General features: G+C 50.9%; 6 protein-coding genes across 6 annotated transcripts; 4 read left to right on the forward strand and 2 right to left on the reverse strand.

The window, feature by feature from the left end:
* Positions 1-105: 105 nt before the first annotated feature.
* On the reverse strand, positions 106-679 carry MIND_00528700 (uncharacterized protein; the record flags this gene model as incomplete). Its single annotated transcript, XM_037362074.1, has 5 exons — positions 106-132; positions 185-238; positions 288-378; positions 426-592; positions 650-679. The coding sequence occupies 5 exons, from the start codon at positions 677-679 to the stop codon at positions 106-108; spliced, it is 369 nt and encodes a 122-aa protein (XP_037222366.1).
* A 114-nt stretch (positions 680-793) lies between these two features.
* Positions 794-4,279, forward strand: MIND_00528800 (U5 small nuclear ribonucleoprotein component; the record flags this gene model as incomplete). The annotated part of the gene is made up of 11 exons (XM_037362075.1): positions 794-977; positions 1,031-1,229; positions 1,280-1,418; positions 1,465-1,674; positions 1,723-1,889; positions 1,938-2,062; positions 2,116-3,167; positions 3,196-3,423; positions 3,472-3,678; positions 3,727-4,182; positions 4,238-4,279. 11 exons carry the CDS (start codon positions 794-796, stop codon positions 4,277-4,279), a joined length of 3,009 nt encoding a protein of 1,002 aa, XP_037222367.1.
* Positions 4,280-4,615: 336 nt separating this feature from the next.
* Positions 4,616-5,133, reverse strand: MIND_00528900 (uncharacterized protein; the record flags this gene model as incomplete). Its single annotated transcript, XM_037362076.1, has 2 exons — positions 4,969-5,133; positions 4,616-4,912 (listed from the first exon to the last, which is right to left on the reverse strand). Exons 1-2 carry the CDS (start codon positions 5,050-5,052, stop codon positions 4,616-4,618), a joined length of 381 nt encoding a protein of 126 aa, XP_037222368.1. The 5' UTR covers positions 5,053-5,133.
* A 690-nt stretch (positions 5,134-5,823) lies between these two features.
* On the forward strand, positions 5,824-7,142 carry MIND_00529000 (TPT domain-containing protein; the record flags this gene model as incomplete). Its single annotated transcript, XM_037362077.1, has 7 exons — positions 5,824-5,886; positions 5,937-6,122; positions 6,171-6,663; positions 6,718-6,770; positions 6,825-6,886; positions 6,947-6,988; positions 7,037-7,142. The coding sequence occupies 7 exons, from the start codon at positions 5,824-5,826 to the stop codon at positions 7,140-7,142; spliced, it is 1,005 nt and encodes a 334-aa protein (XP_037222369.1).
* A 139-nt stretch (positions 7,143-7,281) lies between these two features.
* On the forward strand, positions 7,282-9,131 carry MIND_00529100 (uncharacterized protein; the record flags this gene model as incomplete). Its single annotated transcript, XM_037362078.1, has 8 exons — positions 7,282-7,424; positions 7,474-7,614; positions 7,661-7,985; positions 8,033-8,146; positions 8,199-8,389; positions 8,437-8,810; positions 8,862-8,978; positions 9,025-9,131. The coding sequence occupies 8 exons, from the start codon at positions 7,282-7,284 to the stop codon at positions 9,129-9,131; spliced, it is 1,512 nt and encodes a 503-aa protein (XP_037222370.1).
* Positions 9,132-11,148: 2,017 nt separating this feature from the next.
* MIND_00529200 (uncharacterized protein) lies at positions 11,149-14,065 on the forward strand (the record flags this gene model as incomplete). The annotated part of the gene is made up of 6 exons (XM_037362079.1): positions 11,149-11,404; positions 11,456-12,236; positions 12,282-12,396; positions 12,451-12,814; positions 12,872-13,275; positions 13,322-14,065. 6 exons carry the CDS (start codon positions 11,149-11,151, stop codon positions 14,063-14,065), a joined length of 2,664 nt encoding a protein of 887 aa, XP_037222371.1.
* Between the last annotated feature and the right edge of the window lie 1,067 nt (positions 14,066-15,132).

Genomic DNA, 15,132 nt, shown 5'->3' on the forward strand with positions numbered 1-15,132 from the left:
TGTCGACAGTTGAGGAAGCGTCAGAGACTCTGAATCAATCCTTGCACCATTTAATCTCACACAGCTAGACGATACAAATGCGGTCGAGAATATCTAAAATGTGGTTCACGAAGCTCGTGGGGCGTGGTGGAACTGGAAAAAAGGTATTGAGGGAAGTCTTGAACAAGGGAAGAAGTGCTCGTACAATATCTCGTAGTTGTGCTTGAGCGTCGTTGAACTGCTTCTCCAGGTATTTGGACTGGAAGGTGTTAATGCGTGAAAGATAGCCATTGGCATTCCCTGGTTACCTTTTTCGCCAGGCTGGCGATATCGTCTGTCAGCTCCTTCTCCTGACTCTTCAACTCGTTCTCCATCTCTTTCCTAGGAACACCCATGAACCTATTTGCTGATTAGCGCCTCAACAAGTACGGCCGACAAGATAATACATCTTCCCCACTCCTCTGTACAGGTTCACATCGCCCTTGATGCCCGTTATTTCGTCGATCGTGAGTTGAAGAATTCGCCGCTCTCGTTCTTTGGCACTGGATTGTTGTACAGAGAGGGAGTGGGCTCTCTGAGATTGAACGGCCGTTTGTTGGATTTGAACCAAGATCTGGGGTTATGTGTGCCTTGAGAGGACTGGCGACGGCAGAGAGCAAAGCCTCTCAACCTTTCTGAGTGTCTCGTCGGGCAACGACATCGTTTTGGTCGGGGTACCGCCGCGTGACGGTCACACTTTCGCTCTTGACGCGAATTTTGTTCAACGCGTCTCGGCGCTGACTCTCACCTTCACCAACCCATCCCACTTCTTCACATGGCGTCTTTTGAAGACTACGATGAATTCGGGAACTACATCGGCGCTGACTTGGACTCAGATGAGGAGGATGACATTCCCCAACAACAATCGTTTGCGCCTCCACCGCAGGCTGCACCACTGGAGGGCTATGAAGACGACGACCCAATGCAGGGAGGAGAGCAAAGCGCATTGATGGAAATTGGTTCGTGTTCTTCGTTAGCAGGCATGCTCATCCTGTTCAATAGTTTTTGGCAGAGCCGATTCACAACGCTGTCGTATTACATGAAGACAAACAATACTACCCGTCAGCCTCTGATGTCTACGGCGCAGATGTGGAGACTATGGTGCAAGAGGAGGATGCCCAACCATTGACCCAACCTATCATCGCGCCAATAAAAATACGAAAATGGAATGTGGAAGAAAAGGATATGCCAGAGACTCGTTTTGACAAAGGGTGTGTCCTCCTTCAGAACACGCTCTATGGTTGATAGAACTCGCGGCTAGGTTTCTGTTGAACATGACCGCTTTCCCTGATATGATTCGCAATGTTGCTGTTGTGGGGCACCTCCATCATGGAAAGACGGCGCTTATGGATATGCTCGTTCTCGAGACGCACAAACTTGTGTGGGATGCCGACCATCCAGTTAGCTTTCGTGTTCACTCCTCAACATTCTACTGACCAAATTCAGTTGCGATATACCGACACGCATATTCTGGCAAGGGAACGCGAAATCTCCATCAAGTCCTCCCCAATGTCCCTGATACTATCAACCACTGCGGGGAAGTCCCATCTCGTGCATTTTATCGACACCCCTGGTCATGTCAATTTCGTTGACGAGGTGGCCTCTGCTATTCGATTGGTGGATGGTATTGTGTTGGTTGTTGACGTGGTGGAAGGGGTATTGTCATTGTCTGAGTTTTTATTTCTGAAGCTAATACATTTACAGCTAATGGTCGGCACCGAAAGCATCCTGCGACACGCGCTCCAAGAAAACATCAAAATCACGCTTGTTGTCAATAAACTGGACCGACTTATATTGGAGCTACGGATAAAGCCTGCCGACGCGTACTACAAAATCAAGCACACCATTGAAGAAATCAACACTTTCATCGCGTGCGTTATTGGGGAGGCAAATGTTCCAGTATATTGAATCCTTACTAGGTCTATCGACCCGGACCCAGAGCTCCGTTTAAGCCCCGAAAATGGCAATGTTTCGTTCGCTAGCACGGACATGACTTGGTGCTTCACTCTGCGCTCGTTTGCTCAGATGTATGCAGACACTTTTGGTTTGTAATCTGCTCATATAGCCCCCCACCATTTGGTGATATTACGTATCTAGGCTCTCTCGACGTCCGCTCTTTTGCGGACCGACTTTGGGGCGATATCTACTTCAACACCGACACCCGGAAATTCACACGGAAGCAGGCAGATCCCGAATCACAACGCACCTTCGTACATTTCATTCTGGAACCACTCTACAAGCTGTATAGCAACGTCTTAAGTGAGGAAACCGACATGTTGAAGGACACTCTGGGAACGCTGGGCATTCATCTGAAGCCTGTAATGTACAAAATGGACGTGCGACCGCTGCTCAAGGTTGTATTGGCGCAATTCTTTGGCTCTGCAACCGGCTTGGTGGATATGATTGTCGAGCATATACCTTCACCTATAGAAGGAGCGGAGAACAAGATCGAGGGCACATACAGTGGCCCCCAAAGCTCGGATTTGGCGCAGTCAATGCGGGCATGCAATCCCGATGGCCCTCTAATGGTTCAAGTCACCAAGCTATATCAGACGACAGATGCCCAATCATTCCGTGCATTTGGCCGTATCCTGAGCGGGACGATGAGGAAGGGCGTGCAAGTCAAGGTGCTTGGGGAAGGCTACTCACCGGAGGACGAAGAAGACATGATGAAGGCCACCGTTGAAGATGTTTGGATAAGCGAGTCCAGGTACTACATTCCAGCAGAAGAAGTCCCTGCAGGCAACCTCGTACTTCTCGGTGGTGTTGATGCCTCAATCATCAAAACGGCCACGATTGCCGGCGTCGACATCGACGACGACCTCCATATCTTCCGACCACTTAAACATATGACGCAGTCGGTTCTGAAAATCGCCATAGAACCTATCGCACCGTCCGAGCTGCCCAAAATGTTGTCTGGGCTGCGAAGCGTCAACAAATCGTACCCACTTGTGTCGACCAAGGTCGAAGAAAGCGGAGAACATGTCCTGATTGGGACGGGCGAACTTTATCTCGATTCAGTTATGCACGACCTACGGAAATTGTTCTCGGAGATCGAGATCAAGGTTTCGGACCCAGTTACCAAGTTCAGCGAAACTGTGCTGGAGACAAGTGCGCTAAAATGTTACGCGGATACGCCCAACAAAAAAGTATTCATTCATTTTCCTATATGCGAAGCTAATGTGGCCCAGAAACAAAATCACGATGATTGCTGAACCTTTAGAAAAGGGAATCGCAGAAGACATCGAACGAGGTCGCGTGAACATGAGGATGACGCCGAAAGAGCGGGGTACTTTCTTCCAAGAGAAATACCAGTGGGATTTGCTTGCGTCCAGGTCAATATGGGCATTTGGACCAGATGAGAACGGCCCGAACATTCTGCTCGATGACACATTACCTTCCCAAGTGTGTATAACCAACTCCAATCGCTGCAACGCCTCACAATTTTCTCAGATAGACAAAAAGATGCTGTTTACTGTCAAAGACCACATCAGGCAAGGCTTCCAATGGGGAGCGCGAGAGGGTCCGCTATGCGACGAGCCCATGCGGAACGTAAAATTCCGGCTGCTTGATGCCAGTCTCGCTCAAGAGCCGATTTTCCGTGGAGGCGGGCAAATCGTTCCAACCGCTCGACGAGTCTGCTATTCATCGTTCTTGATGGTATGCATACTTAAATATCGTTGACCAGCCCGAGTTAATTTCTCTTAGGCTGCGCCACGTCTAATGGAGCCCATTTACTACGTGGAAGTACAGGCTCCAGCAGACTGTATCTCGGCTGTTTACACTGTGTTGGCCCGAAGAAGAGGGCACGTGACGCAAGACATTCCCAAAGCCGGATCCCCACTTTACACCGTCAAGGCGCTCATTCCCGTCATCGATGCAAATGGATTTGAGACCGACTTGCGGACCGCTACGCAGGGTCAGGCGTTCTGTTTACAGGTGTTTGATCACTGGGCGGTTGTGCCAGGCGCGTTCTGTCACAGACGGGTGGTTGTGATGCTGATATTGATGGCAGGTGACCCGACGGACACGAGTATCAAATTGCGCCCACTGGAGCCTGCCTCAGGGCAGGCGCTAGCGCGAGATCTAGTGCTCAAGACCAGGCGGAGAAAGGGGCTTGGTGAGCAGATTGCCGTGTCCAAGTATCTGGACGATGAGTTTGTGGTGAGTTGCATTTGGTTGTTTCCTGGCGAGAGACTATGCTGATCTTGCACAACAGCTCGCGTTATCTGCATCGGGACACGCAGACCTGCTTGGATAGGACGTGTATTTGTGTAATTCTAACCAGTCTTTTGGACCTTCTAAAACTGGGTGTTGATTCTCGTGGCATGGCCGGCAACCACCAATGGCATCAACGAAGGTCGCATCACCTTGCGCTGCAACAAGGACTTCAGACCTTTGCCTTTGTGTTGCTCTCTGAATCGTTTTTTCATAGTTTTTATGGTATTTCTATGAGTCGCGACGCTGGCACGATTCCCCACCTCCAAACTACACAACAAGTGGATAAAATGAGAGATAATGGTTTTTGCGACAACACAACCTGCTCCTCTAATACATCCTCACGCCCAGCGGCCAAACGAAGCAGAAAGCAGAATATTTACTTCCGCTTCTTGAGGGGGGCAATGCTGCTGTTGCTCTTCATGGCGGGGACGGGGACGGCGGCAGCTTGCTTGAGCTCAATGTCCTCCTGTGACTCCTTGTTCTGGGGGACGACACAGCCCACGAGGGTACCGAGGAAGCCGAGCACGATGAAGAAAGCGCTGAAGAAGACGATGGCGGTTTCGGGGTAGGTTTGGGCGGCAACGAGGGGGTCGACTTTGGCAGCCTCGATGAAGATCTCGGCTTTGGCCCGGAGAGGCTCTATTCTCGAGACGTCGATGTATTGGGAGAGGGTCTATGTGGATGGTTTGAGTTTGTGTGTGGTCAGCTAGACGACGAATTGGGACGGACCTGGAGCATGGGGTGGACGTCACTGGACTGGGCGAGGACACCAACGGTGGCGAGGGCGACGATGAAGAGGGCTGCGTTGCGCATAGTAGTCCGAAATGAGGAGAGCACGATGGGGTGGGTGTGGTAAAGAGAATGAACTCGACCAAACCGAACAGCGGGCTTTTCTTATGCATTGATATCAGTCGCAGACAAAAATCGGAGATGTGATGTATAGCGATCTGAGGCCAGATGAAGTATCATCGAGTCGCCGCTGGTCAGGCGACGCAGCGGAAGGGTCCCTCGAGAAGCTAACAACAAAAGACACGTCGAGAGCTGGTTGTAAGTCGATAAACGCGTTTAGGCTGGTGGTAGGATGTGTTAGTATGGTTGACACGCAGAAATGCGCGTGTTGCTGATAACAGATCCGTGGGGTTGATGATGCCATTCAATTAACGTGTTGAAGCCGCGGTAAGCGGTCTAGGCGATAAAATAACCAACACACCAATCAGCGCGTCTGGATTATTACTTTCCATGGTGGCTGTTAGACTAGAAGTCTTCGAGAACACTCTCTAGGTCGACCGCGATACTTCAAGGTAGAGTGCAACATCAACCATCGGAGCACTCATCTTACATACTCGTTTTTGGGTTTGTTCTAGACGTTTCTACGGACAGTCACGTGGTCGCGATGAGCTGACTGATCATCATCACATTCTGCGTTTGCTCTCTACTTCCACTCAATGGCCACAGCCGCTCAATATGCGACCGAAGAGACAGGCTGCGATTGCAAGCTGCCACCATGAATAACAGGGGCGATCATATCGATAGCGTGAAAAGGGCGGCTGAGATACGGCCAGTTTTGGATAACCTCGAACGACGATGTCCAGCACCAATTTGCAAGTTGCTTGTGTCGTCGCGTTTTATATGTGCGCTGCGCTTGTGGTACGTCGTCGTCTCTATTAGTTGTGTGGTTTTTGACCCCACTTTTTCAGATGGTCTTCGTCAACAAGACTGTTATGAACAATGAACCAGACCTGCCCCTTGTTTTCCTGCTCCTCCAACTCGTGATTGCGGTCGTTCTGCTCCATGTCTCTGCCCTTGCTTCCAAATCTGTCGAGATACCCAAAATCACGCTGGATGCGGCGAAGAAACTTTTCCCAGTGGTTTTTGTCAATATTGTCTGCCGAACCACTTCTCCGTCTTTTCTACTGCTGACATGGCACTAGACGGGACTCACATTCAATCTCCTCTGTCTGCGTGGCGTTGAAGCAACCTTCTTCCAAATCGCAAGGGGGCTTGTTTTGCCACTCACCATCTTGTGCTCTTGGATGTACGATCCTACCAGTGGAGTCAGCAAAAATGTCATTACAGCCAGCGCAATCGTCACTGGAGGATTCTTCCTCGGTGTACTGCCCAACTCCACCATCCCTGCAACCTCGACACCATCCTTCATTTCGCTCTTCTATGGCGTCCTCTCCTCCCTTTTCATCGCCGTCCACGCAGTTCTTATCAAAATAAGTCTGCCATATTGTCAGAACTCCACAATCCAACTGGCATGGTGGACGAACGCGGGCTCCGCCCTCCTATTGCTTCCTGTCGTCGCAGTTACAGGGGAAATATCTGTTCTCCAGGGCAAGATCTACGATTCACAGTGGAATGGGAATACCTTCCTCTACGGAAGTCTGATTACGGGTGTTTTCGGTTTTCTACTTTGTCTTGGTGGGTTCCGCGTTATCAGCTCTTGCATTTCCGCACTGACGACGAGGCTGATAGCTGGGTTGTTGTCGATTCGAGTTACCAGTCCTGTCACACACATGTTCAGCAGTGTATGCCCATTTTTTTATTCCCACCCATTCTGTCAAATATTAATTCACTCTTAGGCAGCGCGCTCGGTGCTTCAGACAATTATCGGGGTGGCGTATTTTGGCGACCTCATAAATATGTGTGTTGAAGCCATTCTCGACGTCGAAATTTGGACATGCCAGTGCTGACAACTGAATAGCAATCGCGCGACGTCCATACTTGTCATTCTCGGAGGGACCATGCAAGTCTTGGTTTGATGTGCGATAGCCTCGACTAACTGAAACCCAAGGTTCTATACCTGGATCAAGTCGGCTGAAGCCAAGAAGCAACCGCCAGCAGATATCGAGGCATTTAACGGGGCCAAGACGGAGCGAGAGGCCCAAATCAAAGAGTAGTTTCACCGGCTACCGCTTTTCCTCCGTTTTATTTTTGGAAATATAGCTGTCACTGCATTTGCCCCTACTTTGTGCCCCCTTGTCTCCGGGATAAATAACCGGGTTGTTCAATGCTGTCTAATTTCGCCCTTTATCCCCAATGCCTCCCATTCTGCGCCGTGTCGACTCCCAATCCTCCGATGATACCCTCGTCGGCAGACAAAACCATGCTCTCGAGCGCCAGCTTGGCGACACCGAAGCGTCGTACTTCTTGCCCTCGCGTGAGAGTGGCGTGAATGACATGTATGTCCCCTTTCTCAAGTAATCGGGTCCTCGAAAATTTCCCCCGTAGGTATCTACATCTTGGTTTCCGCACCAATGTCTCCACCATGGCCCGAGCCCGTGTCGCTCTCGTGTGGGCTATTCTCCGCCTGCGCCATCCCCTGCTCGCGGCAAAAGTGGACATGCTCGATTATAACGACATCCGATTCGTGTATGACCCTAATTGGCTGTTCTCACTCCCGGCTAACCGTGTGTAGGTACAACCCACCAGAGTCCGTAGAAGACGCGCTCGAAAATGCCGCCAGTACTCTCGAGTACCGCTCGCAGAGCAAGGACGAGCTCATTGACGCGTACCTGAATGGACCGAGAACGCTGTCGAATGAGCGCTTATCATATCTTATCGTGGGATCTCGGGAATCCTCTGAGGATTTTGACCTGTTGATATGCGCGACGCATTTCCTCGGCGATGGAATGGCGCTGCACCAGTGTGCCAACGACTTCTTTGGTCTCCTGAGCGAGCAGGCGAGCCTGGAAACTATTTTGGAGGATGAGTGGGAAAATTGGTGGGGTAGCAAAACCAAGGTTAGCCACAACCTCATACTGCACAACCTTTGCTTACCGGGATCTAGATGCCGTCGCAACTCCCTGAACCTTTGGAAACGCGATTGCCACCCTTGCCACGAAGCAAGTTCCACCAAGCAGTGCGACGAGTGGATTTTGAAACTGCGCAGTCGAAGCTCATTGTCAGTACTTTTTTTACGCGTATCAGCCTACCTTATTTAACTTGCTCCGAAGGGCGGCCAATCGTTCCCGCGTCGGTCCGGCCATGCGCGCAAGACAGTTGTCCCGACAACCAGCTTCGATGGAGACAAGACCAAAGCCATGCTGAAGAAATGTAAGGCCCACGGCGTCTCCATCAGTGCCGCGCTCTTCAGCCTTTGCAACTACGCATGGGCGAGGACGGTGGACGACCGGAGCCAGCCAACGTACGTGTTGTTCTTCCTGTACTATTCTTCTTTTCAATGCGCAACAGGATGATGTACTCGGCCCTGAATTTACGGCCAACTCTCACCGCGAGCGCAGCGCTCAACGACACGTACTGGTTCCTCGCAATTGGCTACTTCAATGTTGTCCTCCCGACATTCTTTCCCGAAGAGGCGGAGAAGACATTCTGGCATCGAGCCCGGATGGCCAAGAGCCAGAGCACAAGGGCCGCCAAGACCCCAATGCTTGTCTCGCGGAGCATGGAGATGGCCAGGGAGCGGGGCGAGCGCGCGCGGGTGTGGGCGAGAGAAGACGACGAGAAGGCGTTGGGGATATGGAAGCCTTCGCCGCCACATAACCAACAACCTGAGCCCAAGAAAGCGAAAGCGCCGTGTGTATGTTTGATCGGACTGAGCTTGCTGGGTAATATTCAACTCGTGCCAGAATAATACGATGCTGACCCTCGGCCTCCAGGCAACCTAGACGGGATATATAAGCACGATCGCTTCCCCCATATCAAGCTCCACACGCTCACAACAGGCTCGCGACAGCGGGCTGGGGGTATGCTTTTGTTTGGTTACACATTCTGTGGTAAGCTCGCCGGTTCGAGAAAGACTCCAGAATAACCTTTTCACAGGGAAACTGTGGCTTAGCCTCGGTTACGATGAGAATGGGTTCGAAACTTCCTCAGTTCAACGCTTCTGGAATAATCTCAACAACGCGGCGGACACTTTCTTGGTTTAGATAGTCTCAGGGTACTTAGTGTTAATATGTAGGTCTCGTTTTATTGTACTACTAGTAGCAGTTTGGTGACCATGAAACTAGAATATTAATCGGGGAGAACATCAAGTAAAGTACATGGCAGATCGTAAGTTATGGTCGCGAGGTATGGATCAAGGTATCGCTGAGAAAGACAACACAAATTATCATTACCGTAAAGTATTCCGTCATCTAGCAATACTCGTACACAGGGGTCGAATAGGGATACGCGTTATTCGGGACGGCAAGTCGGGTTTGCCAGTGTTGCTGCAGAATTTGAGAGGGCTGCGGTGGGTAAATGATCGGGGAAGTCCACACTAAGGGTTGGTGATGCTGAAGCGGCGCATTGTTGACAACGAAATGTGACGGTTCAGAGTAGCGACGATGAGCATCACGGCGATGGATGGACACAATTCGGCGAGGAGCAGGAGCAGGTTTGATATTTTCCTTCAGTTTCATGGATGTTGTCTGCGAGGAGGCAGGGAGGGGTACTCGCGGGGGTTCCTGATGATGGAGAGGAGCTACATCGTGGCGTTTTGCAGGCGGAGCAAGAACATCTATATTGATGCTCGCGTTGACTGTATCGTAGAAAGAGGTACGATCTTGTTGAGAAAAGATGCAAATGTCGTGGAGAGAAACGAAGCGAGCGGGTGGAGAATGAGGAACGATAACGTCGGCAGAAGTAACTTCGAGATCAAGGAGGTCTTCCAAAGCGAAAAGAGGGTCATCGTGTGTGGGTGCAGGGTCCAAAGCATGGTCGAGATATTCAACAAGTTCATCGTGGTAGATGGGTGCCGCTGGTAATTCGTCTTGGGAGAGTTCGCAGTATTCGTCAACGGACACGAGTTCGTCCGCGTAATCGTCTGGCAGGGCTTCTGATTCGGGAGTTGGATGTAGAACTTCGGCAAAGGTCTCCGCAGCTGGGATTGGAGATTGACCAAGAGATTGACACTGAGATTCAGACGCTACAGGAAGTACTGGAGGTGGGGTAACACTCTTGACTCGGATGGCGGGAGTGTTGATGATTTTGCGTCGTTTTGGAGGCTTAGGGGCGACAGAGGTCCGGAAGGTTCCGAGGGTATCTGTGAACTCCGCTGGCGGGATGTTTTCTTTTCCGGGTTTGTTATTCTTGCGTGAAGCGGTTGCGGTCACTTTCCGAGAGAGATTGAGATGCTTGTCTTCTTTCGCGACCCGAAGGCCTGTATAAGACATCAATGTCAAGAATTGGTTGAAAGAACAAGCGAACACACCTCTGGAGTGCAAGTAATCATAAATGTGGCGACGATCTATGTTATACTTCTTGACAAATTCTTGACGTATCTGAGAGGATTGGATACATGTTCAAAACAGTCTGAGAGTGGCGAGCCAAAAGCCTACCGCGAAAGAGGGCATTTTCGCACCGGGAACCAGAAACTTGTCAAGATCAGCTGTAAGGTCGGAGCCAAGGCGAGTGGCGAGCCTAAGTCGCGTGTTTCAGCCTCACTAATAGCGAGACAAGAATGGTTGGGCATACCGGTCTGGATCTATGCGACGCGGTTTCAGTTTTCCATTCGCGTCTAACGCTGTAGGATATGCGGCAGCTTGGAGGAGAGAGTCGCGTTTTCGCTTTTTGGAAGGAGGAGATGGGGATTCGCTTGAGTTGTACATGAGAAGAAGAGGCGACGCAAAAGAAGGAGATGGCGGGATGCGATAAGAAGGTTGTGTGACGTACGCTGCGTTACGCGAATTGACAGCCGACGATTGCAGATGATTTCGGACAGTTTCGGACATTTACATCTTCTTGAGCAGTATTCTAAGCCATATCTGGTATACTTTAACTTCAAATATACCTTGCCATCAAGTCATCAAGATGCTCCATCGTTGTTAGGCAACCATAGCGCGCTCACACGCTACCACTGACATGATTTTCTTGGATTTTTCTGCACTCACTTGGTTCTTCCCATTCCGCGACCACTCCGCGACCTAAATTCTAGACGGACGGCTGCCGGAGGCCATATGAAAAATGCTTCGGCGGCAACGCTCGCTCACTGCTCTCATTCAACCACCGCCTGAGGTCGAAGAAGAAGAGTACCCGCCCCCACCAACTGGTCTGACGCGTGCGACACTGCGTATCAAGACCTTGCCCACCCCAGCACCGACTGGCACTCCAGGAAAGAAGGGTCTCCTCTCCACCGAGACTCCCGTCGGTCATCCTAAGGATGGCCTCATTCACCGAGTGTCTTCGCTCTTCAGAAACACGTCGGCCACGGCGAAACTTGGTGTGCATTATATCTCGCTTTTAAACTCCATTTATCCTTCGTTACCCTTAGGTTCTCCCTCAAGCTCCCAGTACAAAGCCACAGCCTCGAATTCAGAGATTCACGTCGTTGCTGGTGGGAAACTCGTCAAACGGCCGTCTGCCAGGCGGAACACGACTGCTGCCACCCAACCAGAGAAGGACAGGCTACGGGAGGTTGCAGTTACTCCACAGAAAAAGACAGCGAAATCTGTCAAGTCGAGCAAGTCCACCATGAGCATCTCGTCGACATTTGGCTTCAAGTCCAATTCATCAACTGCCAAAACGACGCCTGCCTCCCCCGGTCATAAATCGCTTCCCAATACCACATCGAGGGATGAGTTAGAGGATGATGAAGATGATATTCGCCGTCCATCGGACCTAGGGCGGACATCTTCCTTGCGTTCAACCAACAGCCCACTGGATTCGGAAGCTTTTGTTGAGGCCGATGTGTCAGGGGCTACTCCACAAGCAAAGGCTTTCCCAAACTTGTCAGAAGATGAAGATGAGGATGATGAGGAGGATATTCGACGACCATCTGGTCTTGGCAGAGCGTCATCAATGCGCTCTTTACTTGAGGACAGCCCAGAAGCGGACGAACTCGCTTCGAATCCTCTAGAAAACTACCCTAGGTCTCGCACACGCTCATCGCCAGCTGGAACATTGACGCATCTCCACCAGATGCTCGGTCTTGCTCCTCCACTGCTTCCAGTTAATCGAATCGCCTCAACAGTTACTCCTTCAATATGGCATGCTATCTTCAAATATCTCTCCCTCTCAGATTCTTCTCGTTGCTGTTTGGTCAGCAAGACTATGTGCGAGGGGGCCAGAAGTAGGATATATAGCGTTCTGGACCTCAGGTTAAGCCGCGAAAAGACGCGATCGCGTCTTGCGGACTCGATTCGTTCACCACACCTTGCCGCACTTGTTCAAGGTGTGATCTGCCTGGGCTGGCCATCACTAGGGTTTGAACAGGTTTGTCATTTTGTGGTGAACATTTCCCCAGTTCTCACTTTTCTTCTTCTTCAGCTGCAATTGTCGTCCTTGCGCAGCTTGACAGTATTTTCGCCGCAAACAATGCCCCCTCTCGATTTCCTTTCCTTGAGCACTTTTCTGCGCGAACATCGAACCCTGGAGCGTTTGGCAATCATTGGGGATACAGCAAGCGACGAACAAGTTCTTTCAGAGAACCCCGACACATCTTATGTTCCATTCCTCCCGAATTTAACACACCTTCATGCGCCTCCAGCAATAACCTGTGTCCTATTAGAACGAATGGCTACTTCTCCTCCCACTCTTCCTGCATTACCCACAGTCATTGAGACGCCTCGGAAAAGACTTCTGTCTGCAGAGGCTCTGGCGCTGCTCTCGCCGGATGCGCCATCGCCCAAACGTTCGTTCCGGGACAAGAAGATACCAAGAAAGCCTGTCCCTCAACATTTTCTTTCAGAAGGCGGAGTCGTCGAATTAAAGCGTCCGGTCAGCATAAACTTGACGAGAACATCCTACGTTCCTGCTTCACCTGGCAGCAATCCGCCTACACCACCACATCCATTACGTGTTCTGCGAATTGCGATGCCCCGGCCATTATATGAGACCATCTCCTCAGGAGCAGTCGGCGGAGCACGTATTGGCCGCGCAATTGCCAGTTTACTGGCAAGAGGCGGGCAATCAAATGTCACCAGCAAGCGGGAACTCGCTTTGCATATAATGCTTGGCCCGCGAGTTGACAAACGGACCATGGAGAAAGTCTTACGAACTATCGGAACTGGAATTAAAGATGGGTTGGATCCGGTCAAAGTGTCAGGGAGTCTCGCACTTTTAGAGGTTCGGAGTTGTGTTCGAGTCACCGATGTAAGTTCTCAGCTTGGTTTATTGAAATTTCGCTGACTGTCTCCAGTTATACAGAACCATCACTACGATCATTCCGCGTTATCCAACACTGCGAACCCTTCTTCTCACACGACTCACACGTCCTAGTATCACCATCGCAGCAGAATCTACTCCACCATCACCTGCTTCATCAACATTTTACTTCCCCTCGCCTCCTCCCACTCCAGGATTCGCGAGTTCATCACTTCGACCTCCTCCCTCACCTTCGTTCTCTATTCATCCCCCACCAAGTCCTTCATTTGCTGCTGCACAAGCACTGCCACTTCCTCCATCGCCTCCGATCCAAACTCTCTCGCCATCACCCTCCTCGATTTATGCTTCTGCTCCGTCAACTCCGACATCACTAGCGCCTGCCACACCCAACTATCGCCGTAGCTCTATCCAACTGCTCCCACCTGGGTTATTGCCCCCTCTCAGCCCGCATGGGTCCACGTTCTCACGACAAACAGCCACCAAACCGACCTGGACCTGGGAATGGGACGGCTGGCAAGACGCTGGTGATGTCTTGAACGACGCGGGGATCAACCACTGGGACGATGAGCGAGAACGGCTATATCTTGACGATGCTGTGATCGACTCGTTTGGTTATGACGCCGAAAGCAGCAGCGACTTTGCCGGCCTCGATGACCCGGATGTCACGGACGTGATTTCACGAGAAGACGCTCTACGCGTCGCAGTCTGGCGGCGGCATTGTCCCCCGCTGGAACGCGTGCGCATGGTGTCGGGTGCGTGGTGGGTGAATGACGATTAGCAGTGATCACGCATTCTCTCTCTCTCTCTCTCTTTCGTTGGGTGACAAAAAGTATCCTTATTGGCTGTCAAGTGTACTCTCAACCAGACGACGGTGTCTGTGCCACGCTCGTTTCTGTCTGCTCTCCTCCACCCTTGCATTTTCCACTCGGAGCCACAATCACTACCTCTACTGCACATTTACTTCTCTGCATATAGCGTTTAAATTCTTCAAGTTTACACTACTGTATTTATAGCCCATGCATTGTGCCATACCCTCGCCTTTCTTACGTAGACTACACTCGTTCCATTCGTCTTGAGGAAATGAACGGTATGAAGAAGAAGACGCGTCGCGGTGTTGCTCAGAATCTTCTCTTGGCGTAAATCATAGTACACACGCAAAAAGTACCACAGGACGAGACAACTTTCAATTTTTTACATGAAACGGGACAACAAATTACCATCTCCCAAGCAGCCCATATATCTGACCTCGACCCCCATGGTATCTTCCAGCGAAAACGAACCACCATAGTCAAGCCCAATTATTGTCGCCACTGGGATGAAATCTCGACAAAAAATGAGACTCACCGAACGACCATCCCAAGCAACCCATATATCTGACCTCAACCTCCTACCCCCACAGCGAAAACGATCAAGCCCAATTATTGTCGTCGCCACTTGGATGAAATCTCGACAAAAAATGAGACTCACCGAAAGCAGCCCATATATACGATCTCCCAAGCAGCCCATATATCTGACCTCGACCTCCGACCCCCCATGGTATCTTCCAGCGAAAACGAACCGCCATGATCAAGCCCAATTGTCGCCACTCGGATGAGATCTCGACAAAATATGAAACTCACCAAACGACCAAGCAGAAAGTAGCCCAGAACGAAGCACTAGAACAAGCCAGAAGATGTCCAGATATGTGGCGAACGATCGGCGCTGGCCCAACAGAGCGTCGTAGTTCTCCACGTGCGGTTCGTCCAGGACGTAACTCAGCGGAAATTATCGACACCAACAGGAGTTATATGGCCGGAAAAATCATCGGCTTCCTGCAAGCAGGTGGCCTGTTCGCGTCTCCTCCAA

The sequence above is a fragment of the Mycena indigotica genome, assembly GCF_014461135.1.
Source record: "Mycena indigotica strain 171206Taipei chromosome Unknown Mind.scaff0004, whole genome shotgun sequence".
NCBI classification, from domain to species: Eukaryota; Fungi; Basidiomycota; class Agaricomycetes; order Agaricales; family Mycenaceae; genus Mycena; species Mycena indigotica.